This window comes from Capsaspora owczarzaki (assembly GCF_000151315.2).
Source record: "Capsaspora owczarzaki ATCC 30864 unplaced genomic scaffold supercont2.4, whole genome shotgun sequence".
Taxonomy (NCBI): Eukaryota; class Filasterea; order Ministeriida; family Capsasporidae; genus Capsaspora; species Capsaspora owczarzaki.
Window position 1 is genome coordinate 152,110 of NW_011887295.1, and position 25,753 is coordinate 177,862.

The window sequence follows — 25,753 nt, forward strand, 5'->3', positions numbered from 1 at the left end:
GAGATTTTCCAGTGGTATGTGGTATGGGCCTGTATGATTCTTTGGTCGGCAGTAGATCAACTGAACAGCTCCCGCGACTGCAATCCAACCCAAGCCGAGCTATCTGCCACCTCAGCTCTAAGCTGCAAGTTAATCAGAGACGTCAAGCAAAACAACTGAGGACCCAACGGCGAGGTGGCAAGGAACTTGACATTTATTGCAGAAAGCTGAAGACACTGGATGGTGGAGTGCAGACAGTGGCCATGATTGACAAAAAAAAAAAAAAAAAAAAAACACCTCACAACACATCACAATTCGACTTTGAGCTCAAGCGAAAGTTTGGCGAGCATGGCCTTGCGCGCCGCTTCCTTCTCTTTGTTGGTTCATTTGCTGCCACGGTGTCACGAATGGCTTTGGTCGGCTCATGTCGACGCCTCGGCCAGCATTCCAAGCCGTTCCAACATCAACCTCTTCCCCTGCTCTATATCGTTATCCTGAATACGAGTGACGCGCGACAGATCGAGCAGGGCAGCGTGAAGAACTCCATTCACCCTGTAGAAGCCTACATGACGCCAGTCCAAATCGCCGTGCCGATAACCCGCCTCCGCCATGATGGTGATGGCGGTGCGGATGGCGTCGAGTTCGGCTGGGTCCGTGCGCGGCTGACCATACGTCTTGAGGAAAGGCATGACAAGGCAGAGCCCCACTTCATTCAAGGTGTGAGTGAACGTGGCTGGTAGCCCTGGCCAGATCTTCCAACGTTCGCACTCGGCTTGAATATCTTCCGCCAACGTTCCTGGCAGAAAGATCTTCACGACGCAGACTTTGCCGCCTTTGCCGTTGGTGGCCAGCCAGGCTGTGCCGTCTCCGCCACCGCCGAGTCGGAAAAGCAGCCAGAAGTGCTCCGCTTGCTTTGACACCATCGCGGAAAAATTCAGCACGGGGGTCGGAATGGCTTGCCACGAGCGATCAGCCTGTGACATTTGCAGCGCTACTGTGCCACCGGTGGCACGGCTGGGAACGGCGCGACTCATCTTGTAGAGCACCGAGAGCAAATGCGGGAAAAGCTGAGGGTCGTCGTGGCGGAAAATGCTCGAAGCATATAGCTGTCGGGGCAGCTCTTGTCCATCAGGTAAATTGGCCGTGAAGGCGTTCGTCGAGGAGAAATCAGGAACCGGCGCCCCGGCCGCAAACCCGTCAAGATCCGGTCTGCCTGGAAGAGGCAGCGGGCCGTCTGACCCGGCCATTGCGATGCTCTGCGGATCATCGAGCCAGAAGATCCTCCAGAACTTGTAGTTGGTGAGGACGCCAAAAACGTGGTTGAGATTGAACGTCATGCGAAGCTCTTGCAGGTAGTCGAAGAGCTGTCCGATGATATTGGCGTCATTCATATCTTCCTTGGCGAGTCTGTAGTCTTCCTCAACAGAGTGGTTGGCAGCAGACGCACGGCTGGGGCACTTGACTTCGAAGGCGCCGCGACCCGTTCCGAGCGTGGAGATGTACCACAGATCAGACTTTTGACTGTTCGCACTCGTTGAGTTTAAAGAAGCATTTTGTAAAAAGTGAATGCTCGTATCTTCATCTTCCGCGTGGCCGATGAGGTGCTGAGGAATTGATCGGATCAGAGTCATGAGAACGGCCGAAACAAGCTGCTGAATGGTAGCTTCGCTGTCGTAGCCAAGCTTAACCGTGAGTGTAGTGGTGCCAGCCGTTCGGTACTTCTGGAACAGGTGGGGATGGCAGTTGAAAGTGCCAGCAACAGCGGTGGCTGGTGGGTGGCGCGAGGATGCAGTTGTTATGGAGGAGGGTCGGAAACAGCCGACGAGAGGGGGCAGGCCTTTGTCAAGTTCCAATAGAAATACATGACGAGCTGTTTGAAAGGTGAAAGCCAAAGTTAGGATTTTCGAAAGCAGAAAAAAGCAAGAGGAAAACCACCAAGTGACTGACCTTTTTCTTCGGCAACCTCGGCTCTCGTCTCGGCAACCTCGGCTCTCGTCTCGGCAACCTCGGCTCTCGTCTCGGCAACCTCGGCTCTCGTCTCGGCTTTCTGGCGCTCCTGCTCGGCTTTCTGGGCTCTCGTCTCGGCAGCCATCTTCTCGTTGTCGGCTTTCAGCCTAACTTCAAGCTCGGCAATCAGCTGCTTGAGAATCATGGAGGGACCAACAAGTGCGATCATTGGAATGAGAGCATGGGTAGACAGTTCCAGCTCTTGAAGCACTGCCGCGGCGCTCGTTTGCTGCGCCTGTGACGGAGGTGGGGGAGTCGTTGTGTTGATAGTACTCGCTATACGCAGAGCTGCCAGCAGGCCAGACCGCTGGGTGGCTAGGTTGACGTTGGGCAAACGAGGCGAAAATCGCGCCAAAACGGCCGAGACGCCGAGACAAACTGCCAAGTCTTGCATCGGGTCGCTCGAAGCGGCGGCGGCGGCGGGGCCTTGGTCGACAGGACGGGCAGTGGAGGACGAGCTTGCATTGTTGGTTGCAGGGTTCGTGTCAGAGCTGCGGCGAGAAGCGAACCGGGGGTGGGTGGGGAAAGGCAATGATGTCAGTGTTTCAAACGGTTTCTTGGCATTTTTGGGATTTGACCGTCGCAAGTGCAGCTGGACGACCAGCCGTGGGCCGCATACACTTACATTGAAACACTCTGAAGTTGCACAGTGAGATCGCGGACGGAGGCGTCTGGTACAGCTCGGTCGTTGTTGTTGGACATGTTGGACTTGGAGTTGGCAAATAGTGACTGACTCGCTCCGATTCAGAATGAAAACAAACAACATTATTTGAAAATACTGGCGCAATAAGGGGGAGGGGAATATGAGGAGATCTCGTCTAGACCGGGAAGAACTCGGAGGGTGAGACCACGCGACTTTGGCACAACTCCGCTCAATCTGTCTGTCGTCTTGAATGCTCAAGTGTTCTCTCTCTCTCTCTCTCTCTCTCTCTCTCTCTCTCTCTCTCTCTCTCTCTCTCTCTCTCTCTCTCTCTCTCTCTCTCTCTCTCTCTCTCTCTCTCTCTCTCTCTCTCTCTCTCTCTCTCTCTCTCTCTCTCTCTGTCTCTCTGCCTCCTTCTCTACTATTGCAGTGAGCTGTACATGTATTATGCATGATGCTTCTTGACGTTGATGACGACCCTTTCCAGTCAGTCTACTTTTTCCAATACAAAATACATAATGGCGTCGTCGTCGTCGCTGCAGACGCTCGTTGTTCGCACTGCGCCGCTGCCTGGATTCGTCCCAAGCACAGCAGCACCATTGCCCTCATCATCATTATCATCATCATCATCATCATCAATGGCCGGACAGTCGCTGACGGCTGCTGCTGCTGCTGCTGCGGGCGACGTTGTGGTTGAAATCGCCGCGTCCGCTTCCCTCCGCGACGTCAAGCAGCGCATTGCCCAGACGCACCCGCTCAGGCCGCCCGTCGATGCGCAGCGACTCGTGTATGCAGGCCGCGTGTGGACCGACTCGGCCACCGTGCGCGACATGCTCCAGTCGCCGCTCGCGCTCCACCTCAAGGCGCAGCACAGCCAGCCAATGCTCGTCGTCCACCTCATCCTGCCCGCCAGCATCGCCAACCAACACCACCACAACCACCACAACCAACACCACCACCAGCAGCAGAAGCCTACTCCGACACCACAGTCAAGCACAAATCCGGCGAATTTGCCATTGCCATTGCGCGCCGATACCTCAACAGGTGAGTGCTGCTTCTGAGTTTTTTTTTTTTTTTTGTTTGTTTGTGTTTTTTTTTTTTTTTTTTCGTATCAACCTTTTACTGACATCGTATGTGTTAATGTTGGCCTGTTGTGTCGATCAACCATCGACTTGCTTGCTTGCTTGGTGGGTTTTGTTTTGTGCGACCTCGACTCACAACCCCAAAAATTATTCAGATACGACTATCCAAGCTCAAGCTCCTCCTCACGACGCGACGACTCCTTCGAGAAACACTCTGCACGATGCGATCGCCGCAGCACATTTGCCAAAGTGAGTTGACAGAGTATTTTTTTTTTTTTTTTGAATATGGATGTCTCGAGAACACAATACGTTTCGATGGCGACACTCACTCGCCGTCTGGATTTTGACAATCTTTGCATCTCTTGTTGTGCTCAGCGCACATGCTGCAATGTACAGCCATGCGCTGCTCATCCAGCAGCAGCAGCAAAATCTCATGCTGCAGCACCAGCTGCAGCAGATGCAGGCCATATACATGCAGACGATGATGCCGCCGTTCGCTTCCCCGTTCGTCATGTCACCCCTGCACGCTGCTCCTCCGCCCGCGCTCGTCGATCCGGCACTCTTCCCCCAGCCATTCATGCAAGCTCCGCATTATCCCTTCAACCCAGTCGAAGAGCCGCTTGTGGCGCCGGAGCCGATCGACCCCGCCGTCGCTGAAGCCATGGCCGAAGAGGAGCAGATTGTGCGGGACGCCGAGATTGCAGCGGCATTAGAGGACGAAATGGAGCCCCGAGAGGGCCCGCTGTCACTTTTGATCAAGCTGGTCATTGTCGGATACATTCTCACCCAAAACGCCAGCTTCTACAAGAAGGCAGCCGTGCTCATCATTGCCATTCTCATTTTCATGTAAGCGTGTCAATAGTTACCTGGACCTTGAGAGGGAGAGGCGGGGGTGGGGGTTTGGGAGTTCATGCTGACCGGCCTATGCATGCGTTTCCTCTGTTGGTGTGCTTGTCATACAGTGTCCAGTCTGGGCTTCTTCGACGACGACCGCAACCTCAACGCCGCCAACAGCCTCCGCACCCTCCAGCTCAAGCAGCGCCGGTCGCTGCTGGTGGTGGTGGTGCTGGTTCTGCAGCAGCAAATGTGCCAGCTGGCGGTACGCGACGAAGACATGGAGTTCTGGTGATTGTGTTTTTTTTTTCCATTTGAGGCGTTGTGCTCATGGATTGTTCACTTTTGTAGACACACCTGATGCCGCCAATGCAGTGCCTGCTGCACCCGTCATGCCACAAAGCACCACCTCCTTCACTGCTCCGCTCGGTGGGGCGAGTCCTATATCTGTTTGTCTCTTCGCTGTTTGTTGAGTATGTCATTCGCTTGATATTTGTGGGGGGGGGGGACACTGTCAGGATTATTTTGGACGCTCACATGCTCCATTGATTTTCATTCTTTCCAGGGCCGTTCCTCAACCACTTTAACTTTGTTGTGGCGAAGCGTCTTATCTATTTCGGTGCATAAAAGAAGCACTTCTTGATCGACTGACGGGCTCAACTCGTCGTCCTGCAAATAAACAAATCCAGCCCATGTGTCTTTGCGAATGAATGAACATTACAACATTGACAAGCAGTAATCGCAAAAAAAAAAAAAAAAAAAAAAAATGATCTACATCACAAGAACAAAAGCAAAATAAAAGCAACTCAGTCTCTTTTCAACCCTTCTTTCCAATGTCGGCTGCGCAACCGCGTGTGCGATCCAAGCTGCCACCCACGCTCGACTGCCACGGACGTACATTCGCACTGACTGGCGGCGGCGGCTACTTTGGCCGGTACGTGCAGGTGTGAGTTGTGTTGCAGCGGGCGTTCCAACATCACTGACCTCGTTTTTGTATGCGCGTGCTTCTGAATGGATGACAGGCGACTCTGCTCACTCCTGTTGCGCAACGGAGCATCTGCAGTGCATCTGTTTGACATGCGCATCGTCCTGCCGACGGACCTGACGCCCGACCAGCTCGCGCGGATTAAGACATTCGAAGTACAGTAGATACTCACTCAAAGCAGAACAACAACAAAATCCTCCGCTCCTCGCTGCTCCTTCCATTGGGGACAGTATAGTGAACGACGTACCGAGGTGGTGTTCTGACCTTTGGATTTGTATGATTGGCAAAAACCAAAACAAAAACAAAAACAAACACTTGATGTCTCAAGGGCGATATTCGGGACAGCGTTCTGACGGAGAGCTGCTTTCGCGGAGTCGATGTCGTCTTCCACATTGCTTCGTACGGCATGAGTGGCAAGGAGCAACTCCAACACAAGCTCATTTACGCTGTCAATGTACTTGGTACTGAATCAGTGCTGCAAGGTAACCAGGACTTTTTTTGAATTGAGTTTAGCTGGCAGCCGAATCATCATTCTCAGATTGCTCGCGTCTCGCACACTCCCCTCTGCTTAATACAGCGGCCAAACGGTGCAAAGTCAAAGCTCTCGTTTATACAAGCACAACGAATGTCATCTTTTGCGGAAAGCCCATCATCAACGGCGACGAAACACTGCCGTACTGCGATCTGGCGCTGCACACTGACAACTACTCGCGAACAAAGTCCATTGCCGAAAAGCGCGTTCTCGAGGTGAATGGCTCGCCTTTCGAAGAGAGTTCAGCCGTCTCATCAGAGAAGAAGCCTGCAGCTCGACGAACAGCAGCAGCAGCATCAACATCCGATGAGGCACAGCCCGCCGTCCTCAAGACCTGTGCCCTTCGAGCGGCTGGCATTTATGGCGAGAATGAAGAACGCCATTTTCCCCGCATTGTGGTATGCAAGCTCGCGTTGCCTCGTCTTTGTTGTTTGTTTTGAACCCCACAGCGAGAAAGCATGCGTCAAACTTCTCCTCGCTTCCACAAACATCATGCCAGCTCTGTTGGCTCATTGTCAATCCTTTTCTCAATCTTGCATTTGCACAGGGGATATATCAAGGCAGGCCTGTTCAGCATGACGTTCGGTCGCCGACGAATCGCGTCGAGTTTGTCTACGTTGACAATTTGGCCGAGGCACACATTCTTGCTGCCAACTCTCTCCTGGCCCCGCCTGGCTTTGATCTTGCCGCTGGGCAGGCTTACTTTATCTCTGATGGCGAGCCCGTCAACAACTTTGAATTCATGCGCCCGCTCGTGGAAGGCTTGGGCTACAAGTACCCGACGCTCGTGCTCCCCTACACGCTCGTGTTTTACATGGCAATGGTGATTGAGTGGACGCACTATGTTGTTGGTCGATTCTACAACTTCCAGCCTCTATTGACGCGAACGGAAGTGAACAAGACAGGCGTCACCCACTTTTTCAGCATCGACAAGGCGCGCCACCACCTAGCCTATGTCCCTCGCGTCACGCCCAAGGAAGGCATGCGCCGGCTCGTGGCCTCGTTTGTGGAAAAGGAGGAGCGGGAGCGACGGGCTCTGCTTCGCAATGGCGCTCCCGCGGGCTCCTTTTCCGTGTTTGCCGGCGTGACATTTGCCGCAGTGTTTCTCATTCTTGTGCTGCAGTATGTCATGGTTGTTCGCCCCGAGATGGATCGTTTGCAGGAGAGCTCTCGGTGAGCCCTGTGCGTTATTTTTCGTGTTTGTTTCATTGTGCGAAGGGACTGATTCTCGTCGAGGTGCTGGGGCAACACAAACCAACGTCGCAATGAAAGAAAAAACCTTCACATTAAAAACGCGCGTTTAACAGAGGACAATGGCAACGATGGCGCTCGACTTGAACAACAACAATGTCTTCACTGTTCAAAACAATACGTGGCCAATTCGCACATCGGTGGCATCCGTGGGAATAGAGTCCATAATTTGACACGGAAACGTCAACGCGATTGTTGCAGGAGCGGTCCAGCCGTTGGCTGCGAACGTTGTGAAAATGCTGCCAATGCGATTTTTGCAAACGGAATGAGTGAATTCTTCTTGCTCCACGGTTTCCAAGTGCACCGGTGAGCACTGTCTTCAAACATACCGTGTTAGATACTTGTCATAGTAGCCCTTTCCTCGTCCGATGCGATCGCCTGCTGCCGTGAAGCCGAGTCCTGGGACGAGAATGAGGTCGAGTTTGCCGTTGTCGAGCGGATTTTCGCGCGCAACTGTTTCGGCAGACTCTTTGATACTTGGCGTCGTGTTCGTCGTCGTCGTATTAGAGTGAGCTGTCGTAGCAGTTGTCGGAGCAGTGGTCGGAGCAGTTGTCTCAGAAGTTGTCGTCACAGATGCTCCTCCTGCTGCCTCTGCTGGAGAGGCCATCTCGACCTCGGTCGCCTCGGGTGTGAGGACGGATTGGCTGACATGGTACTCTGGCTGCGCAATGTTCATCTCGTTCCTCGGCAGCGTCGCAATGTCGCGCAACGAGTACACGCGCAGAAAGTCCATCGTGTCTGCCTCGTAGCGCGGCACATAGACTGTCTTTCCTGCCTTGAGCGAGTCGGCCAGCAGTTCTGCCGTGTCCACCTCGCTCGGCATGGACAGGAACATGGCCACATGCTTGGCCTGCTTGTACCGCTCGCACTGTGTCAGCACTTGAGTGACAATCCGCTTGGACTCGGCCGCGCGCGTCGCAGTGTCCATTGCTCGCAACCGCGCACGAAGCTCCTTCCGAACCAGCGATTTCAGCTGCAGCGACATGTTTTTTCTGGCAGGGGACGCGGCACAGCGATGATGGAAGGGGGAAAGTAGCTGAGTGCCTTGGAGACCCTGTCAAACAAGAGTGAGGACTTGAGATCTGAGCAGAGCAGAGTAGTGATCCATCCAATGTGTTGATATCTTGCACTGTGTCGTAGATCAGATCGCAACAGTAACAAGTGACCATGCAGTGTCAAATCAGGCTGTGGCCTCCAATCCAACGCCAGTCATATTGACCTCCCTCCGATCTCTCCCTTCATCGACCTATCCATTCTATCAAGATCTCGCTCTATCTCGCTCGACTCCATTCGTAGTATCGCTGCTCTTTTGTTCCGATTACATTACACTCAGTCCACTGTCACTCTTTGAAAACACTTTTTTTTTTTTTGTTCCTTCTTCCTGAGCTCCAAACTTTTATTGTTGAGCTCTCATCTGAATTTGTGTGAATTTGTGCTGTGAGGAAGGGACGGAAAGGGAAGACGTTGTGTGTGTGTGCCGTGGCTAATGTCGTCAGGCGAGTGCAATCTGAACACGACCGCCGAGCGGCTTCAGGACGGCGGCATCCCTGCGACCCTCGCCATCAACATACCTGGATTCGTGCTGCTCTTTGCCCTGTTCTGCTACTTTAACCGCGCGCCACGAGCGGCGGCGCAGACATCTGAACGCGCGCCACTGCTGGACAGCCAAAGTCGGAGCTCGGCTGCGACGGCCACCGCGAGCACCAGCAGCAGCACCAGCACGCCGTCTGGCACGAGTGCAGCAGCAGCAACGCAGTACAGCAAGAAGCGGCCGAGCGCGCAGCGGCTGCTGTCGTACGACGAGACGGGCAGCTCAACCGGCCTGCTGGGACGCAGCCACGCTGCTGACGCTGACGCCGACGCCCATGACCGACCAGCCAATGCTGCTGCGAATGCTGCGAATGCTGGCGGCGGCAATGGCAGCGCAGAGTCAATGCTGCAAGACAGTCAAGACGACGACGACGACGACCAGCCTGACGAGACGGTCGTTGAGCTTGTCGACGATCGCGACGCCCGCTTCTTCCATGGCATGGGCTACATCTCATGGATTGGTACGAACATTTACATTATGATAATGATGATGATGATCATCATCATCATCATCCAGCCAGAAAGCAGCAGTTAGAATTTTAACACTTTTTGACTTACTCCGGGTGCTTCTTCTCTTTTGCTGCTGGTGGTCTGTTTCCCAGGTCCGCTGATCAAACGCACGGACGCCGAAATGAGCAAGACCGCTGGCATTGACGCAATTCACTACTTGGTCTTCACCCGCGTCCTGCTCGTGTTGACCGCGGCGATGGCCCTCCTGTCCACGGGCGTCGTGCTGCCAATCAACTACCTCGCGTCAGACAGCTTCCACGGCTTTGCTGCAACCACCATCTCCAACATCCCGTCGAATTCCAACAGCATTTGGGTGCACGTTGTCTTTACCGGCGTTTACGCGTTTGGCACGTACTATGCGCTGAGCCGCTTTTACGCATGGGTGCAACGCACGCACCACCAGTGGCGCGTCGAGCGGCACGACACGGTCATGATTTCCAACATTCCAATCGAGGTGGGGCCCGAGATTGTCCGACAGCATTTTGGGTGGGCATACCCTGAAGCAACCGTTCGGGACGTGCGCCTGGCCTACGACGTGCGGGAAATTTCGTCCGTTTTCAAAAGGCTGCGCCATGCTCGCCATGCGCTTGATCGTGCCGAGGGGCTGCGCCGACGCGACGGTGGAGACGGACCGACGTCGCGCAAGCCAATGTTCTACGGCCCAGTCGTCAACGACATTGAATACTACCGCGAGGAAATCCGTGCCCTGGAGGCCCAGGTGGAGTCTTGCAAACAGCGGCTCCAGGGCGCGTCGGCAGGCATCGCGTTCGTGTCGTTCGAAGCACCAGAAATGGCCGCAACCATCATTGCCCAACACCGCTCCGGCTGGCCCAAACACTCGATGCACTCGGCTCTGCTCCGTCCGACGTCCTGGTTTGTGGAGCTGGCCCCGTTGCCGTCCGATATTCACTGGCCTGCCCTCGGAATCAGCAATTTCGCGTGGTACATTCGGTTTTTGGTCGTCAACGCCATCCTGCTGCTCTTCTTGCTCTTCTTTACCACTCCCATCTCCCTCCTCTCCTCCTTGGAGCGACTGAGCAAAACAGAAGCCTTTTCGGGAATCTCCGCCTCCATCGCCGACTCGAGTTTCCTCACCAACTACCTCCCCACACTGCTGCTCTTCTTGTTTGCCCTGCTGCTCCCGCTCATCATCTTTTGGAGCACCGAGCTGGAGGAGCATCGCACTCGATCCAACATGCACTTGTCTCTGGCGCGCAAGACCTTTGCCTACCTGGTCATGTCCATCCTGATCCTTCCTGGGTTTCTGCTCACGAGCGCCGACGCCTTCATTGAAATCACCCTCGGCAAGAACGAAAGCTTGGTCGACAAGTTTGAGTGCGTCTTTTTACCCGACAATGGCGCGCTGTTTGTCAACTACCTGCTCATGGCTTCGCTGCTGGGTATTCCGATTGCCATGCTCAACTTGCTGCCGCTCTTGGTTTTCAAGTACCGCGTGTGGCGCGCAGTGACAGCTTCGGAGCTTGCACGAGCCCAGCGGGCGAAAAAGCAAACTTTTTCCTACGGCGAAGAGTATGCACGACTGGCGGCCATTTTTTGCATCGTTCTCGTGTTTAGCACCACCTGTCCCATCATTACCGTCATCGGCGTCGTCTACTTTGGGCTCAAGTACCTGTCGGACAAGTATGCACTGTGCTTTGTGCACAACCCCACGTTCACGAGCGACGGACGGCTCATCAAGACCTCCATCAACTTTATTCTCGTGTGCGTCGTGATATTCGAGATTATTGTGCTCGGCTTTTTCATTCTCAAGACGGAGGCAGCCTCGCCGATTTCGCGCACGCTGCTGATTGTGCTTGTCCTCACCCTCTTCCTCATTGCGCTCAAATTCTTCAAAGTCAGCTGCTACCCGCTGGTTGGCTTCCGTCCGCCCTCGAAGCAAGAGCGGATGGCGCGGCAATTGCGCGCTCCCGAGCAACCAAACGGGGCTCAGTCCGTTTCAGTGGCCGGCAGTGGAGTGATTCCTCCGGCCGACGCCGACGAGGATGCCCCAAGCGATGTCGGCTCGGAATCCGATGACGACTTTAACGCAGATTTGGCGTTTGCTGCGTCCGACGATGAGGAAGACTATGTCGCCCAAAAGCAGCAACGGCAGGCTCGGCAGCTCCAGCGTGCCGCTCGCCGCCATGCCAAGGAGCAGCAGGAAGCCGATATGGCTGCCTCCGCCGCCGTGACTTCACGAGAGCACGAGCGGCCTTACGTTCCTCCATTTATGCTGAACTGGAGTGCCAAGGGCGAGTGGTCATCGGAGCCCCGTTGGGAAAACTTTGGGGCTCAACAGCGTCCAGCGCAGCAGATCCGGTCTCCCCCGCAGCCTGTCGTCACGACTCAACCCGCCAGCCGCGATCTCACAAGTCCAGTTGTCATTCCCCGTGACGACTCCCACGCAGATGCGCACGAGTTGCATCCCGAGTAGTGCGAGAGTGTTAATTTTTGTTGATGACGTATGTTTTTGGCTTTGACGAGCGATTCGTGCTGTCTTTGGTGCACAAATTTGATGATTACATGTTTTGATGAATGCATGTTTTGAGGAATATATGTTTTGATGAATACATGTTTTAATGAATCCGTGTTTTGATGAAGATGAACGTTGAATTGTAAATCTGTTTCTAAAATGTGGCAGACCCGGCATCCTCACCAGCACTTTCTTCGTCACTCTCGACGTCATCGTTCTCGCCATCCATTCGGATGCGCTTGCTGCGCTGGGAGCGAACAACATCCTGAAGCTCTTCGATTGAGCGCAAGTCGCGCTTTCGCACTTCCACCTGATGGATGAGGTCTGCGTCGAGAACCTCTGCTTGTCGCTTTTTGCGTTGCCTTGGAATCTATGATGCCAGAGAGCACAAGCATGGTCAGTGACAGTGACAGCAAAGGTCGAAAAACGCCTCCCTTTGCCACGCAATGGAATGCAGCACAACAAACCTTTGAGTCTTCTTCCACTTTGGCCAACGCCTCGAGTCGTTTCTGGACAGCAGAACAGAGGGTGTGAAAGAATATGAGTATGCGTGCAAGTTTGTGACTACCGAAACATGTTTCTGAAGGATGACAGGACGCGCAACGCACCTGGAACGCCTCGGGATCTTTCAATCGCTCCAAATCCTCGGCGCTGGGCGCAGCCTCGGCCTTGAAGAGTTTGATGTGGCGATCCACGCCATCTTCGCCAAACGCATGCGTGATGAGCTTGAGCTCATCAGCGACAGAATGCCTGCGTGAACGAAAACGGATTGGTGAGTCAGGCCAAAAAGAAGTGCGCTCAAGCAAGAAGGCTTTGTTGTTCGCTTACACGATGGCACGCTGCAGGTTGTCCATCGGCGGTAAATCCAACGACATTGCAGCACTATTTCGATTTTGCAAACGAGTGCACGTTAGAAACGCCACATACAAGAAAACCTTATTTTTGCCCATCCCCAAGCATTCTGACCTGTCGCCAATGAATTTGAGCATGTCTGCGTGCATCTTGTCCCGGAACGCCTGCCGCTGCTCCTTTTCCTTCTTAACGAGCGCTTCTTTTTCTCTATAGCAATGTTAACGACACCGTTGAACAGTGAGTTGAAAATCACACAATCCCTCAGATTCTGAGACTTGTTGCATTCTCAGATCACCAACTCAGACATTCTTCCACCCACAATCCCGCAGTTGCTTTCCATCACTTTCTTCCATAAACCACATACAATCTGAATCGCTCTGCCATGTCGCTGGCTGCGCGTGCTGCTGCGGCTTCAGCTGCCTTGCGTTGAGCGAGCGCTGCAGCAGCAGACGCCTGAGATGCGGCCGCCGCTGCTGTTGCCGCCGCACTCGATGCTGCAGTCTGTTGTGCTGCAGCCGACGCAGACGCGGCGTGTGTCGAGTGTGTGAGCTGTCCCGAGGCGTTTCGTGCTCCAGCAGCGGCGGTGCTTGGCGCGGCAGTCCCCAACGCCCGGCCCCGCGGCAGCAGCGCCGGATTGATGGCGTACTTGCTCGTCGTCGGGCTGCCTGCTATTGAGCTGTCCGCTGAAGGACCGGTGGTTGTTGCTGCTGCTGCTGCTGCTGCTGCTGCGGCTGCTGCTGGTCGTGGCTGCGCTGCTGCAGCTGGTTTCTTGTGCATCGACCCCAGAATCGAGTCAAGCAGTCCTCCCCCAGCCATGATTGTCAGGAAAGCGTACTGAGCGTGTGTTATTGAGTCGTAAGAGTAGTTTAGTGGATGACTTGTCGTTTGTCCGAGAGTTGAGGCTTTTTTGATCGGGTTTTTCGGAAACTGTATGAAGAGTGACGAATGGAAATCGGATTCCTGAAACAAAGATCACCTCGACCTTGTCTTCTGAGAAACGCTTACTGTGAACATAGACCGAGGGTTTCTCGTCTTTTGACAAAGTTTCTTAACGCAAATCACAACAAAAGAGCAATGTACAGAAGCAGCAAACCCTTCTTGTTTACACCTTCTCGAGGGACGCAAGCTCGGATAGCTGGTTCAGGACGTTGCCAATCACAACGGGATTCTGGCTAAAGAGCTTCACACGCCCTTCAGCGCCGACGTAGGCAGTGCCAGTGCCGATGCGTGTTAGCTGGAGCGCAGATAATCGAATGCCCGAAATGCTGAAAAAGTGCTCCTCGAGTGCCTTCATGAATGCTTGCGAAGTGTCCACGGCCAAAAACATGCTCGACGCATCGCCAGCTTCGCGCTGGGCGGCTTTGCTTCGATTGAGCGCATCGCACAGCTGGAACAGCGTGTCGGCATCGATGGCGAATGCTACTTCCCGGAGACCAAAGACAGTGGCGGGGACATCAAATGTCAATTCTAACGGCAGGGCTTGATTCGTTGGCGGCGGCGGCAGCAGCAGCGGCAGCAGCAGCAGCGGCAGCAGCAGCAGCCGTGTAACTCACATTCTGCGCGCTCCACATGAATGCCATCCAAGCCAGCTCGACCGGCGGAAAGGCGAGGTGGGTAACCTTGCAATCAAACGTGCTCTCGAGCCACCCGCACACCTCCTGCGTGAGCTGGGGTGTGCTTTTAACGAGCAATAAGGGCAGAAAGGTAAAGTCTTTGTTGTCTGCGTCGTCCTGAACCGTGCCGCCGTTGCCGCCCGCTGCGTCACTCCCGGCTGGTCGTGCTCGTCGAAAGTTGCCGAGCACGGCCAACAGGCGGCTTTCTGGGGCAGCACCGGCGGCCTTTTGTTTGGCCGTTTCCTCGGCCTGCAGTTGCCGACCCCGGAGCGACGACGGCACCGCACGCGGAGGCGCCGCCACCACAATACCCAAAGCCCGTGGTACGCCCGGCAATCGATCGATGCCCGGGAGCAGTCCGATGTTGGCAGCACCAATCTCTGCACTGCCGTTCGCAGCGGTTGAGCTGCTGCTACTGCCGTTGCTGTTGCTGGCGTCAATCAGCGCCGCATGGCTCCGATCGCGGCGCGCCACGAGTGCTGCCGTCAACGACCGACTATACAACCGAAGTGACTGTGCGTCTGTCTGCATGCGGTAGAGCGGCGAGACGCGGAATGCGTGCCAGGTCTTGTTTGACAGCGATTGGACTCGCGGGAAGTGCTCCTCCTAGCAAAATATCGCCCATTACATGTCAGTAAGCAACATGAACAAGTCTCGCCGAGGGGGTCGGGGGAGAGAAGCCTATTGAGCCCTGCGAACGGATGCGAGATTTTTTGGCGGGAAAATCTCAAACGGTTTTCTGTTTTGGCTGGCTTACGATTGGACTGCTCTGGGCAGTGGATGCTGCGGCGGCGGCGGCGGCGGCGGCGGGCCTGCGTGCGCTGCCGGTCGCATTGATGTTACTACTCGCAGCGGGAGAGGCAGCAGGAGCAGCAGCAGCAGGAGTGGACGAGGACGAGTGATGAGGCGATCTGCTCGTTGTTGGAAAGGGCGCTTGTCGGGCCGCTGTGCTCGACCGGGGCTGCGTCCAACAATCAGTGTCAGAGGCGCAAGTTCAGAAGTCAGTTGCGAGGGTCAAGTTGAGGCCAAGTCATTGGGGGAGGGGGGTTGGGAGTTTTACCGTTGCAATCCTGCTATGTGAGGACGACGACGACGACGGCGTTGCTCGCTCTTGACTGGACATTCAATGCCGATGCGTTCAGTATTTCGATTGAAGTGAATTTGAGAACGAAGACTGAGTTTGAGAAAGAATTGAGAAAGCTGAATGCAATTCTTCCGTTGCGTTTCAATAACGAAACAAGCTCTTCGACGCTGATCAACTTTGACAATCTCGAAATCAGATTGAAGTAGCGTTTTGACTGCACGTCATGTCGTGCTTGTGTCCAATATTAGCTCGACAATTCAACCCTATCCAGAAATCTCAGATTCAGATCCTTTATCTCAGTCTTTTTTTTTTCTTTTTGTCTTTTTCTTCTGTTTCCCTCCTCGCTCAATTCCCCCGCCCCCACCCCCTGAACACTCGATTGCTCATACACAACGCGCGCCACCCATGGAGAGCAGCGAGCAGGGCGACGTGTCTGCGGCGTCATTCTCGCGCTCGGCGGTCGGCAGTGTGCCACTTGCGGAAATGCAGTACGCCCGTCGCCAGAGCCGCTTTGCCAAGTTCCGTCTGCTCATGTGGAAGAACTGGACGATCAAGGCAAGTGTTTTGTGTGCTTTGGTCCATGCTTGTGTTGTGTTGTACCAGTGTCAGTGTGAGGGTGGAGGAGTGTGTGCTTCGCTCTATGACGCGCTTTGGCTGAGCCACTCACTCACGCTGCTCGTCGTCTCTCTCTCCAACCCTCGTCTCCTGCTTCCTTGGCATTCTCTCTCGCATTGCTCACCACTCGTGCTCTCATTCTCCTCCTTCTCCAACAATGACAGCGCCGACGCCCGTTCGCCACGCTGGTCGAAATCTCGCTCCCGCTCTTCCTCTTCATCATTCTCGTGCTTGTGCGCCATCGCCGCCTCCCCGAGCAGCACGGCATCTGTAAGTTATCTGCCTTCCCCTTCCCTTCCCCTCCCATCTCCTTCTGTGTCACCATCTCACCTCACTCACGAGAGCCCCCCGCTGCTGTGGAATTTCTGATGACCAGCGTTCGGCGCTTTTCCTGCTTTTCCTTGGTTTTGGTGTGTTTTTTCTATTTTCCGCATCCCGGATTTTTTTATTTCATTTTATTTTTTCCCCCGCGAGCGTTTCACCACAAATAGCGAAATAGCCTTGTCGGAGATTTTCGAGCTGCGGAGACGGGATGAAAAACACAAAGCTTAATGTGATGCTGAAAACCACGACATGGCACGACGCCAAGAAAAAGAGGGGAAGCACGGGCGCTGTGTGGTAGCACAACGGAGGTTTTTTATTCTTTGGTGTTTTTGTTTGTTTGTTTCGTCGTTTCGGGTGGCGCGTGTCACCCGCCCGCAAACTCAACAAAACAAGCCATCAACGCACATCAAAACACGCAAAACAAGGGGCAAAAAAAAATTGTGATTGCTGAAACAAACAGGATGAGCGAGACAGATTTCAAACAAACGCTCATCGCAAAAGCAAAAACAAACGCTCATGCAAACGTCTCATCTTCTCATCTCATCCCCGCGTTCTGTTCGGTCGATCTTGGTAGTAAACTACTCGCCGGAATGCATGCTCTCAAACGGCCTCTCCTGCACAATGACCCTCACGAACAACACTTTATTGTAAGTCGCTGTTGCCAAACTTTTCGAGTCTCGTCTGTTTTCGTGCTGATCAACCGCTCAACCAACCAACCGCTGCTGGTCTCCCCCATCTTTCTTGACCTCGTTTTCGACAGCACCCGGCGCGACGTGGATTCTCATGAAACGGACGACGAAATAGCACGGCAGTTGGCCCTGAAACGGCTCATAGAGCTTTTTGAATTCAATACCCCAAAAGCGCATCAAACCACTTTTGATGAAGATGTTTCTCCAACCATGTTCGGGACCATAGCCGACTCTGTTGTTGGGCAGTACTCTGCGGATCCTTTGCCGACTGCCCAGGCACCGGAGCGAGGTCGGCGAGCCAATCTCGTCGAGATTCTCTTGAGCAAGCGCATCATCTACGCGCCGAAGGGTGGTGATAGTAAGATGCTCAGTTGTTGGTGCGTTGGATGGCAGCTCGAGTGTCGCCGACGCTTACCACTGATCACTCCTTTCACTGGTTTTTTTCTCTTTGTTGTCAGGCGACATTCTCATCCAGTACATCAAGCAGGATATCGTCCAATCATTTGGCTCCTACTTTCCCGTGTCCTTCCTGGATCCGGTGTGTGCACCACCACGACGTTTTTCTTTGGTTGCAATCACATAGGATTGGCGGTTTTTTTTTGCTCATTCTCTTTGTTTGCTCTGCTTCAGATGTTTGTCGGATACGACACTGAGGCGGAGCTCGTCGAACGCGCTGTGGGAAACTTTGATGTTGTGTGTGGCTACGCCCTTCGAGCGATGAACACTTCGATTCCTGGCCAGCCCCGGTTGTCTCGCAACCCCGGTGAAGTCAAATGGGCGCTTCGTGTTCTCCCCGACCAGACGCCAAGCACGGCGCGCAGTATGACCGAAGTCCGCACTTCTCCTTCCGGCACAGACACCTATGCGACTCGCGGCTTTATCTTTTTCCAGAATTACATGGAGCGGTACGTGATGATGGTGGCATTGCTCTGACCCCATTTGATTGCTGATTTCTATTTATTTTCTTTTATTTTGACAGCGCATTGACGCGGTTCTTGAGCCAGAAGACGCTTCCCTACACGAACGTCTACATGAATCGCTTTTCCTTTCCTCCGGTAAAGATGTTCGATTCGGCTCGGCGTTTTTTTTTTTTTTTTTTGCTTGTTTGGTCCTACGCTGAGCTTGACAGTACACATCGGATGGCTTTGCGGGCGCTATCGCAACAACCTTCCCGCTGCTGATGACGCTTTCATTCGTCTACTCTGTGTCCATGCTTGTGAAAAGCATTGTTTACGAGAAGGAACAGCGCCTTAAGGAGATCATGAAGGTTTGCAAATTGTCGAGCGCTGTTGCACTCTGAGACCCTACACTGACATTTGTCACTTGGACAGATGATGGGCTTGAGCGCTGGCGTCTACTGGTCCAGCTGGTATCTCTCCAGTCTGATCATGATGACCATTTCCGTCGCGTTGGCTTGCTTCACCATCTTTGCGGGCAGTACGTACAGTTCATTCTGAGTTTGTGCTCTGACCCACCACTAATCCCTTCTGAATTCGACTTTTCTTGCCTTTCTGTCCTGTTCTCCGGTTTTTTTGTTTGTTTGTTGTTTATTTCCCGTAGCCGTGCTCGCGCACTCTTCGCCGAGCTTGACATTTGTTTTCATGATGTGCTTTGTCCTCTCCACCATCTCCTTGACCTTCTTGATCAGCGTCTTCTTCTCGCGTGCCCGCCTCGCCGCTGCCTGCGCCGGTATCATCTACTTTATGACTGTAGGTTCTTCTCGTGCCAGTTACCTTTACCGGTTTTTTTTTTGGAAACAACAAACCAATTTCTCACTTTCACGCTCTTTTGCTCGTGCTTCGTTTGCCTCCTTTGTTTCTGCAGTACTTGCCATACGTGCTGGTTCAACGCAACTCGCTCATTTTGAGCCGTGGGATCAAGTTCTTTGCCTGTCTGTGCTCCACAACAGCATTTGGCGTCGGCGCCACGTACTTGGCAGAGTACGAACGCCGTGGCGATTCTATCGACTGGAACACGTATAACATTGTTGAGTTTGGCGACAACTTTACCTTCCGTGACGCCATGCTCATGATGGTCGTGGACGCCATCCTCTACCTCACGCTCGCCTGGTATATTGAAGGTGTCGCGCCGGGCAAGTACGGTGTGCCGCGCCCGTGGAATTTTCCATTCACGGCCTCGTACTGGCGAGGCAACACGGCCGGAGAGGCGGCTCCGTCCTCGACAAGCGTCTTTTCCCGCTGGTGGGCTCGCGTGTCAAACCGCTCGCGCGACCCCTGGAACATTCAAACGGATTTGGATGGCGGCCATGATGGCGTTGATGTGGACTCGCTCACTACCGCCGCAGCCAACAACCTGGAACCCGAGGACTGTGAGGCAGAGCCGAAGGGGCTTCGGAAGGGAGTGGACATTCGCCGCCTGCGCAAGGTCTACGAAAACGGCAAGGTTGCCTTGAAAAACCTCACCCTGCGCATCTACGAAGACCAAGTGACGGCGCTGCTGGGCCACAACGGCGCTGGCAAAACCACCACCATGTCCATTCTCACGGGTCTCTTCCAGCCGACATCCGGCACCGCCTTGGTCAACGGCTTTGACATCCAGACCCAAATCGACGGCGTTCGCCAAAGCCTTGGTATCTGCCCCCAGTACAATGTGTTGTTTGACTACCTGAGCGTGCGCGATCACATGGAGTTTTACTCTGCCCTGAAAGGCGTGGAAAAGTCGTACATCAAGGCCGACGTGGATGCCATGCTCAAGAGTGTTGGTCTCGTGGACAAGGAGCACTCCCTCGCTGGAACCTTGTCGGGCGGCATGAAGCGCAAGCTCTCGGTTGCGATCGCGTTCATTGGCGGATCCAAGACGGTCATTCTCGACGAACCGACTGCAGGCGTCGACCCGTATGCGCGTCGTGCCATTTGGGACTTGGTGATTCGCCACAAGGCAGGCCGCTCCATCATTCTCTCGACGCACTACATGGAAGAGGCCGATCTGCTGGCAGATCGCATCGCCATTGTAGCTGACGGTCAACTGCGCTGCGTTGGTGCCTCGCTTTTCTTGAAGAAGCGCTTTGGCATTGGCTACCACATGACGCTTGTCAAGCGGTCGGACGCGACCAAGGAGAGCGACGTCACCGCCTTCCTGCGCTCGTTCGTTCCGAAGGTCAATCTTACGGGCGACATTGGTGCAGAGCTCTCGTACACCCTGCCTTCCGATCAGTCGAGCGTCTTCCCGGCCCTGTTTGCCGCCCTTGAAGCCAGGCTTGCGGAACTTGGCATTTCCAGCTATGGTGTCGGCGTGACAACGCTCGAGGAGGTGTTTTTGCGCGTTGGAGACTTGCACGAAGAGGAGCAAGCTGCGGCAGACGAGGAAGAGTCGGACAAAGTGGCCGGATCGACGACTCGATCGCGAAAGAGCCACATGGCGCTGCCACAAGGGAGCAATGGCGCAACTCCCCGCGAAGCCAACGGTCGGCTTGAGTTTGTCTCGGACGAGGATGACCTGGCCGTCGATCATGGCGATGACGCGTACGAAACTCACACCAACGGACACGGAATGGGCGCGTACCGGACCAACGACGACGCCTTTGCCATCCAGCTCGACAGCCTCGAAACCGGTGCCTCTGCTGCTTCACGTTCGCGGTCGCGATCGGCGTCCTTGGCCGCACCGGCGACGACGACTGCTGCCTCTGGTGGCCCAACCAAGAAGAGTGCTAATCGCGGAGACAAGGGCTCGGCCAAGGGCGGCATGCGCCTCGCGCGCGATTTTGAGAATGAGGTCGACATGGCCAGCGTCAACCATGTGGTCGTGTCTGGTCTCGCTCTTCGTCTTCAGCAACTCGTAGCCATGATTATCAAGCGCTTGCACCACGCTAAACGTGACAAGAAGGCTGTGGCGTCGCAGCTGTTCGTTCCTGCTGCCTTCATCTGCATTGCCATGGCCATTGCACTCATTTACCCTCCTCCCACCGACCTTCCGCCGTTGACTCTGGACACGGCCCTGATCGACCGCAGCGGCAACATGATGATGTATGGAACGTTCGGACCCAACTGCCAACCCTACGCAAACAATTTCTTCCAGCATCTCCTGCCCATTGTGCACCACATCGACAGCTACCGCAACATGACAGACACGGACATGCAAGGCTATGTAATGGCCAACAACTATCAGATGCAGCGCTCGAGCTATGGTGGCTTCACCTTTAACAACTCGGCGCCCATCCCTGGCCTCGTCATGGCCAACTCGACCGTTTGGTATCGTGGCGAGTTCCGTCACGGCATTGCCACAATGCTCAACCGCTACCACAACGCCCTGCTGGGTATGCTTGTCAACGCCGAGTCGTACCAAATTGTCACCATCAACCATGCGTGGCCTACCACCGCCCAAGACAAGGCCAACGAGTACAGGCGACAAGGCACTGACCTCGTTGTCGGCATCTTTATCATGATTGCGTTCGCCTTCGTTCCGGCCAGCTTTGTCTTGTACGTCGTGTCCGAGCGACAGTCCAAGTCCAAGCACATGCAGTTTGTCAGCGGCGTCAACTCGGCGAGCTACTGGATTGCCACTTTCGTCTGGGACTTGTTCACCTTCATGTTCCCCATCTTGGTGGCCCTCATCATCTTTGTGGCCTTCAACGACGAAGCGTACTCTGGCGTGAACTTTACGGCGGTGGCCATTCTCTTCCTCCTGTATGCCTGGTCCATGACGCCGCTCATGTATTGCTTGTCGTACCTGTTTGAAGTCCCTCCCACCGCGTATGTGACGCTGATCTGCGTCAATCTCATCACTGGCATCACGAGTGTGATTGCGACGTTCATGCTCGATCTCTTCCCGGACGACCCCGAGCTGCTCGCCATCAACGACATTCTCAAGGTCGCGTTCTTGCTCTTGCCAAACTACTGCATGGGCCGCGGCATCATGGATCTTGCCATCAACCAGCTCATCAATCAGTACTTGGCCACCATTGGCCAAAGCCGATTCGCCGACCCGCTTTCCTGGGATGTCGTTGGCAAGAATGTTCTCTGCATGACGATCGAGGGCTTTGTCTTTTTCGCGCTCGTCCTCATCATCGAGCGCACTTCTGTTTCGCCCGTCTATCACCGCCTTGTTGTTCGTCTTGGCGATGCCAAGCGGAATGCTGGCTTGTGGTTGCGCAGGGTGTTCAGTCGCCGCCAGGAAGGGCACGCGTACAGCATTGCCAGCACCGGCGAAGGCGAGAGTCGTGTTGCGCCTGCTCGAGGCCGCAAGGGCTTGCTCAACATTACTGACACCGAAGACGTGGACGACAACGATGACAACGACCTGCCCCAGTATGTGCGCGACCTGAACGCTCAATCTGCTCGACAAGGCAATGGGCACAGCGCCAGCAGTGCTCATGTAGAATTGCAGTCGGTGGGTACGACGCCCCAAGCCGAGTCATTTGGCATTCTCACGCACGATCCGGAAGGTATCGCCATGATTGTCGAGGACGACGATGTCATCCAGGAACGCCGCCGCGTGCTTGCACTCCCGATCGAGAAATTCACCCTGCAGGACCGCGAGCGGGAGCAGCAACAACTGCGCAAAGCCACGCGACGAGCGCAGCGCGCTGCTCACACCCACCATGTGGACATTGAAACCCCTGCCGCTCAAGCTCAGCGCGACATTATGATTGTGAAGGAGCTCGGCAAGACCTTCCGTCAAGGCGATAACGTCAAAGTCGCCGTCGATCATCTTTCTGTTGGCATCAAGACTGGCGAGTGCTTTGGGCTTTTGGGCGTCAACGGCGCCGGCAAGGTAGGTTGCTAGGGTTGGTGGGCGTTGTAGCTGGCTTGTTTTGCAGGTGATTCATTCATGAATTTGTGATTTTTTTTTTTGGCGTCCGCAGACAACCACCTTCCGCATGCTGACTGGCGATTGTAATCCTACCATTGGCGATGCGTTCCTCGACGGTTATAGTATTTACCGCGAGCAAATCGATGTGAGTTTCTTTCGATTTTTCGGTTTTCGTTCGATTTTTTTTCCGTTTCTCTCGACTTTCGTTTCTCTCGATCTCTACCGCTGCCTTCGCCAGTTCTTTGTCGGTTACTCACCCTCCTTCTTATCCGTTTTGCTGACAATAGGTCCGCCAACGCATTGGATACTGCCCCCAGTTTGATGCACTGAACGAGCTCTTGACCGCCCGAGAGCTCTTGTTCATGTACGCACGCCTTCGCGGATTGCTCGAGCCGCACATTCCGAAGGTGGTCGATTGGTGCATTCGAAAGCTGCAGCTGGACAAGTATGCCGACCGCCCTTGCGGCACATACTCTGGCGGTAACAAGCGCAAGCTGTCGACGGCGATCGCGCTTGTCGGCAATCCTGCCGTCATTTTCATGGACGAGCCCACCACGGGCATGGACCCGAAGGCACGTCGCTTCCTGTGGGATGTCATTTCGAGTCTCATGATGAACGGACGGTGCATTGTCTTTACGTCGCACTCGATGGAGGAGTGCGAGGCGCTCTGCACCCGCATGGCCATCATGGTGAATGGCAAGTTCCGTTGCATGGGCAGCGCGCAGCATCTCAAGAGCCAGTACGGCGTGGGCTACACTCTCATCATCAAGCTTCGAGAAGGCGCGCAAAACAAGCTCGCAGAACTCAAGCAATATATTGTAGACAGCTTCCCAGACGCGCGCTTGAAAGAGGAGCACAATACGCTTGTGCAGTACCAGCTTCCAAGCGCCAACTCGACGTCGTCAAACTCGGCCCAGAGCTCGGTGTCGCTCGCCTCCATCTTTTCCCGCATGGAGGACAAGCGCGACTCTTTGGAGATCGAAGACTACTCTGTCAATCAAACGACGCTCGAGCAGGTTTTCGTCGGGTTTGCGCGTTTCCAGGAGGGAGGTGCACAGCCGTAATCCCTGCCTTTGTTTGTTTGTTTTTTTGTGTGTTGTTTGTTTGTTTTCGTTGGTTTATTTGCTAGTTTCCTTGTAGCAGAACTTTGATGATATGTGACTTGTTGATTGTGTTGTGTGATGTTTTCGTGTACTCTTGTATTTTCTGAACAATGTACTTTTTTTTTTTCTCGTTTGCATGCATCAACGACAGCAGCAGCAGCCGATGCTCTGTCTTCTCACTCGGATGTGTTAAAGAGCAAGGTTGTGCACATGGCGCATCACAGACTGGCCAGAGAAAGTGACCTTGCCAGTATCAAGGGAAATGGTGGCAATCGTGCTGGTTTGCTGGTCGGCGACAACGAACTGGTAGTACAGAATGCCATTGACGTCGTCAAAGCCGAAAACAGCACCACCATAGTAGTTGACAAAGAGGTCAGCTGGGGCAATGACCGAGACGGGAGTGACGGCACCTGCGTTAAACATGCAGCAAAAAAACAAAAAAACAATTGAAAAAAATAAGCAACTCGAGAAGCAAACTTGACACCACACACTCCAGAGAAAGGCCCGCCCATCACATACCGCTGACAGCATCAATGGTAACAAGAGTCCAGATGGTGGCATCACCAACGAGGCCAGGAGAAAGGGTGTAGAGCTTGCCCTTGTAAAAGTAAATGGAGGAAATCGTGTACTTTGAGAAATCTGGCGACGTGATTTTGGTGATGGCTCCCTTGACAAGGTCGACCGTGTACAGACGAGTCTCGAGCGAGTCCGGGGCGTTTTCGTTGCCCATGAGCAAGTAGAAAATGTCGTTCTGAGCATCGAGGGCAGTCCACTGGCTGTTGACAAAAGTGTCGTCAGGATCAGAGTAGACGAGCGTCGACGACGAGCCAGACACGGGGTCGAGAGAACCAATGCGGAGCTTGTACGTGCCCAGGGTGGCGTTGTAGGTCTCGATGGAGAGGAAGATGAGCTGGTTGGTGGACGGGCGGAAATCGATCGAGTTGGGTGGGAAGGCAAAGTTGGGCAGCGGCTTGAGGCGGATGTCATAACCGGCTTGGCCAGGAACCGGGGAAATGGACAAGAGACGGTCTGGCGCGGCACCGATCGGGCCGGTGGACGAGGCCAGGTAGTAGCGCGTGAATGTGGCGCGATCGTGCGCTTCAATCTGGTCGAGAATGAAAGGAGAGTTGACAGACTTGGCCTCCGCGTACGGCATGTCGGAGGGCCCAGAAGTACGCACGGCAAATGGAATGGCAGCCAAAACGTTGATGGCTCCGGTGGTGACGTCGACCTCGACATACTCGCTGCGCGAAGCGGTCCAGTCGAGCTCGGTGAAGGCGATTCCGTGCAGCACCGCGTTGGAGGCTGGATGTAGAGGGGTTTGGAGGGGGGTGAGGAGGGTTTTTACAATGAGTCGCAGGGCCAGATCGAGAAAAAAAAATTTCGTAAAAAGCAAAAGCAAAAAACCACAGAGGTACCGTACTGGGAGCAGCGGGGCCGGACGCAGCGCTGATGGAAATGTCTGCGCACTGATAGAAGCGGTGTTCACCAGGCTCTGTAGGAAATTGTGAAAACATGGCAATCAAGGTGAGATGTTGCGTTTGCGACAACATCCATGCTTGTAAACTGTATTACTGTGCGATTCGTAGCGAACACGCAGGATGCAGTTGGCGCAAGTAACGTTGGGAGCCAAAAAGGTCATGGTGTAGTTGTCTTGATGAGCCTGTTCGAATCGAGAGAGATGCGGGTGAGAACTTGCCCGACGAGAAAAAAAAAGAAAACAGAAGCAAAAAACGCGTGATCAACAGTAAAGCGAGTTGACTTGCCTGGAAATGCTCATGGTGTCTGGAATCACGAGCAGGACATGAAGTCATCGTCCGA

The 25,753-nt window shown here is 54.3% G+C and overlaps 8 protein-coding genes across 8 annotated transcripts; 4 read left to right on the plus strand and 4 right to left on the minus strand.

Moving 5' to 3' along the window:
• Positions 1–175: 175 nt before the first annotated feature.
• Positions 176–2,706, minus strand: CAOG_02853 (hypothetical protein). The gene is made up of 4 exons (XM_004348618.2): positions 2,612–2,706; positions 2,006–2,477; positions 1,927–1,963; positions 176–1,849 (listed from the first exon to the last, which is right to left on the minus strand). Exons 1-4 carry the CDS (start codon positions 2,686–2,688, stop codon positions 402–404), a joined length of 2,034 nt encoding a protein of 677 aa, XP_004348668.2. The 5' UTR covers positions 2,689–2,706; the 3' UTR covers positions 176–401.
• Positions 2,707–3,129: 423 nt separating this feature from the next.
• CAOG_02854 (hypothetical protein) lies at positions 3,130–5,235 on the plus strand. The gene is made up of 6 exons (XM_004363636.2): positions 3,130–3,670; positions 3,864–3,957; positions 4,084–4,554; positions 4,671–4,807; positions 4,894–5,015; positions 5,108–5,235. The coding sequence occupies exons 1-5, from the start codon at positions 3,145–3,147 to the stop codon at positions 5,013–5,015; spliced, it is 1,350 nt and encodes a 449-aa protein (XP_004363693.2). The 5' UTR covers positions 3,130–3,144; the 3' UTR covers positions 5,108–5,235.
• Positions 5,236–5,375: 140 nt separating this feature from the next.
• CAOG_02855 (hypothetical protein) lies at positions 5,376–7,236 on the plus strand (the record flags this gene model as incomplete). Its single annotated transcript, XM_004363637.1, has 5 exons — positions 5,376–5,476; positions 5,565–5,682; positions 5,856–6,009; positions 6,105–6,457; positions 6,607–7,236. The coding sequence occupies 5 exons, from the start codon at positions 5,376–5,378 to the stop codon at positions 7,234–7,236; spliced, it is 1,356 nt and encodes a 451-aa protein (XP_004363694.1).
• Positions 7,237–7,329: 93 nt separating this feature from the next.
• CAOG_02856 (5,10-methenyltetrahydrofolate synthetase) lies at positions 7,330–8,367 on the minus strand. Its single transcript, XM_004363638.2, has 2 exons — positions 7,640–8,367; positions 7,330–7,549 (listed from the first exon to the last, which is right to left on the minus strand). Exons 1-2 carry the CDS (start codon positions 8,293–8,295, stop codon positions 7,420–7,422), a joined length of 786 nt encoding a protein of 261 aa, XP_004363695.1. The 5' UTR covers positions 8,296–8,367; the 3' UTR covers positions 7,330–7,419.
• A 293-nt stretch (positions 8,368–8,660) lies between these two features.
• On the plus strand, positions 8,661–11,980 carry CAOG_02857 (hypothetical protein). Its single transcript, XM_004363639.2, has 2 exons — positions 8,661–9,361; positions 9,503–11,980. The coding sequence occupies exons 1-2, from the start codon at positions 8,797–8,799 to the stop codon at positions 11,842–11,844; spliced, it is 2,907 nt and encodes a 968-aa protein (XP_004363696.1). The 5' UTR covers positions 8,661–8,796; the 3' UTR covers positions 11,845–11,980.
• Positions 11,955–13,663, minus strand: CAOG_02858 (hypothetical protein). Its single transcript, XM_004363640.2, has 6 exons — positions 13,100–13,663; positions 12,850–12,942; positions 12,712–12,765; positions 12,492–12,633; positions 12,351–12,392; positions 11,955–12,253 (listed from the first exon to the last, which is right to left on the minus strand). Exons 1-6 carry the CDS (start codon positions 13,549–13,551, stop codon positions 12,038–12,040), a joined length of 999 nt encoding a protein of 332 aa, XP_004363697.1. The 5' UTR covers positions 13,552–13,663; the 3' UTR covers positions 11,955–12,037.
• Positions 13,664–13,837: 174 nt separating this feature from the next.
• Positions 13,838–15,471, minus strand: CAOG_02859 (hypothetical protein; the record flags this gene model as incomplete). Its single annotated transcript, XM_004363641.2, has 4 exons — positions 13,838–14,122; positions 14,208–14,954; positions 15,106–15,309; positions 15,409–15,471. 4 exons carry the CDS (start codon positions 15,469–15,471, stop codon positions 13,838–13,840), a joined length of 1,299 nt encoding a protein of 432 aa, XP_004363698.2.
• A 278-nt stretch (positions 15,472–15,749) lies between these two features.
• On the plus strand, positions 15,750–24,046 carry CAOG_02860 (ATP-binding cassette transporter 1). Its single transcript, XM_004363642.2, has 13 exons — positions 15,750–15,987; positions 16,212–16,317; positions 16,946–17,018; positions 17,132–17,418; positions 17,519–17,598; positions 17,691–17,965; positions 18,040–18,115; positions 18,190–18,327; positions 18,392–18,497; positions 18,621–18,769; positions 18,885–22,790; positions 22,882–22,974; positions 23,117–24,046. The coding sequence occupies exons 1-13, from the start codon at positions 15,838–15,840 to the stop codon at positions 23,891–23,893; spliced, it is 6,216 nt and encodes a 2,071-aa protein (XP_004363699.2). The 5' UTR covers positions 15,750–15,837; the 3' UTR covers positions 23,894–24,046.
• The last annotated feature ends 1,707 nt before the right edge of the window (positions 24,047–25,753 follow it).

Bases quoted from the DNA above. Each gene is read 5' to 3' on its own strand.
- CAOG_02857 (XM_004363639.2), top strand. From the start codon at position 8,797: ATGTCGTCAGGCGAGTGCAATCTGAACACGACCGCCGAGCGGCTTCAG. The intron at 9,362-9,502 runs GTACGAACATTT...TCTGTTTCCCAG, and splicing joins GGGCTACATCTCATGGATTG to GTCCGCTGATCAAACGCACG.
- CAOG_02858 (XM_004363640.2), bottom strand. From the start codon at position 13,551: ATGGCTGGGGGAGGACTGCTTGACTCGATTCTGGGGTCGATGCACAAG. The intron at 12,943-13,099 runs GTATGTGGTTTA...ACATTGCTATAG, and splicing joins ATGGCAGAGCGATTCAGATT to AGAAAAAGAAGCGCTCGTTA. The intron at 12,393-12,491 runs GTGCGTTGCGCG...TCTGCTGTCCAG, and splicing joins AAGATCCCGAGGCGTTCCAG to AAACGACTCGAGGCGTTGGC.
- CAOG_02860 (XM_004363642.2), top strand. From the start codon at position 15,838: ATGGAGAGCAGCGAGCAGGGCGACGTGTCTGCGGCGTCATTCTCGCGC. The intron at 15,988-16,211 runs GCAAGTGTTTTG...CAACAATGACAG, and splicing joins GGAAGAACTGGACGATCAAG to CGCCGACGCCCGTTCGCCAC. The intron at 17,019-17,131 runs GTAAGTCGCTGT...CGTTTTCGACAG, and splicing joins CTCACGAACAACACTTTATT to CACCCGGCGCGACGTGGATT.
- CAOG_02856 (XM_004363638.2), bottom strand. From the start codon at position 8,295: ATGTCGCTGCAGCTGAAATCGCTGGTTCGGAAGGAGCTTCGTGCGCGG. The intron at 7,550-7,639 runs GTATGTTTGAAG...TCGCATTGGCAG, and splicing joins TATGACAAGTATCTAACACG to CATTTTCACAACGTTCGCAG.
- CAOG_02853 (XM_004348618.2), bottom strand. From the start codon at position 2,688: ATGTCCAACAACAACGACCGAGCTGTACCAGACGCCTCCGTCCGCGAT. The intron at 2,478-2,611 runs GTAAGTGTATGC...TTCTCGCCGCAG, and splicing joins CAACTTCAGAGTGTTTCAAT to CTCTGACACGAACCCTGCAA. The intron at 1,850-1,926 runs GTCAGTCACTTG...CCTTTCAAACAG, and splicing joins CGAGGTTGCCGAAGAAAAAG to CTCGTCATGTATTTCTATTG.
- CAOG_02854 (XM_004363636.2), top strand. From the start codon at position 3,145: ATGGCGTCGTCGTCGTCGCTGCAGACGCTCGTTGTTCGCACTGCGCCG. The intron at 3,671-3,863 runs GTGAGTGCTGCT...AAAATTATTCAG, and splicing joins GCGCGCCGATACCTCAACAG to ATACGACTATCCAAGCTCAA. The intron at 4,555-4,670 runs GTAAGCGTGTCA...CTTGTCATACAG, and splicing joins ATTGCCATTCTCATTTTCAT to TGTCCAGTCTGGGCTTCTTC.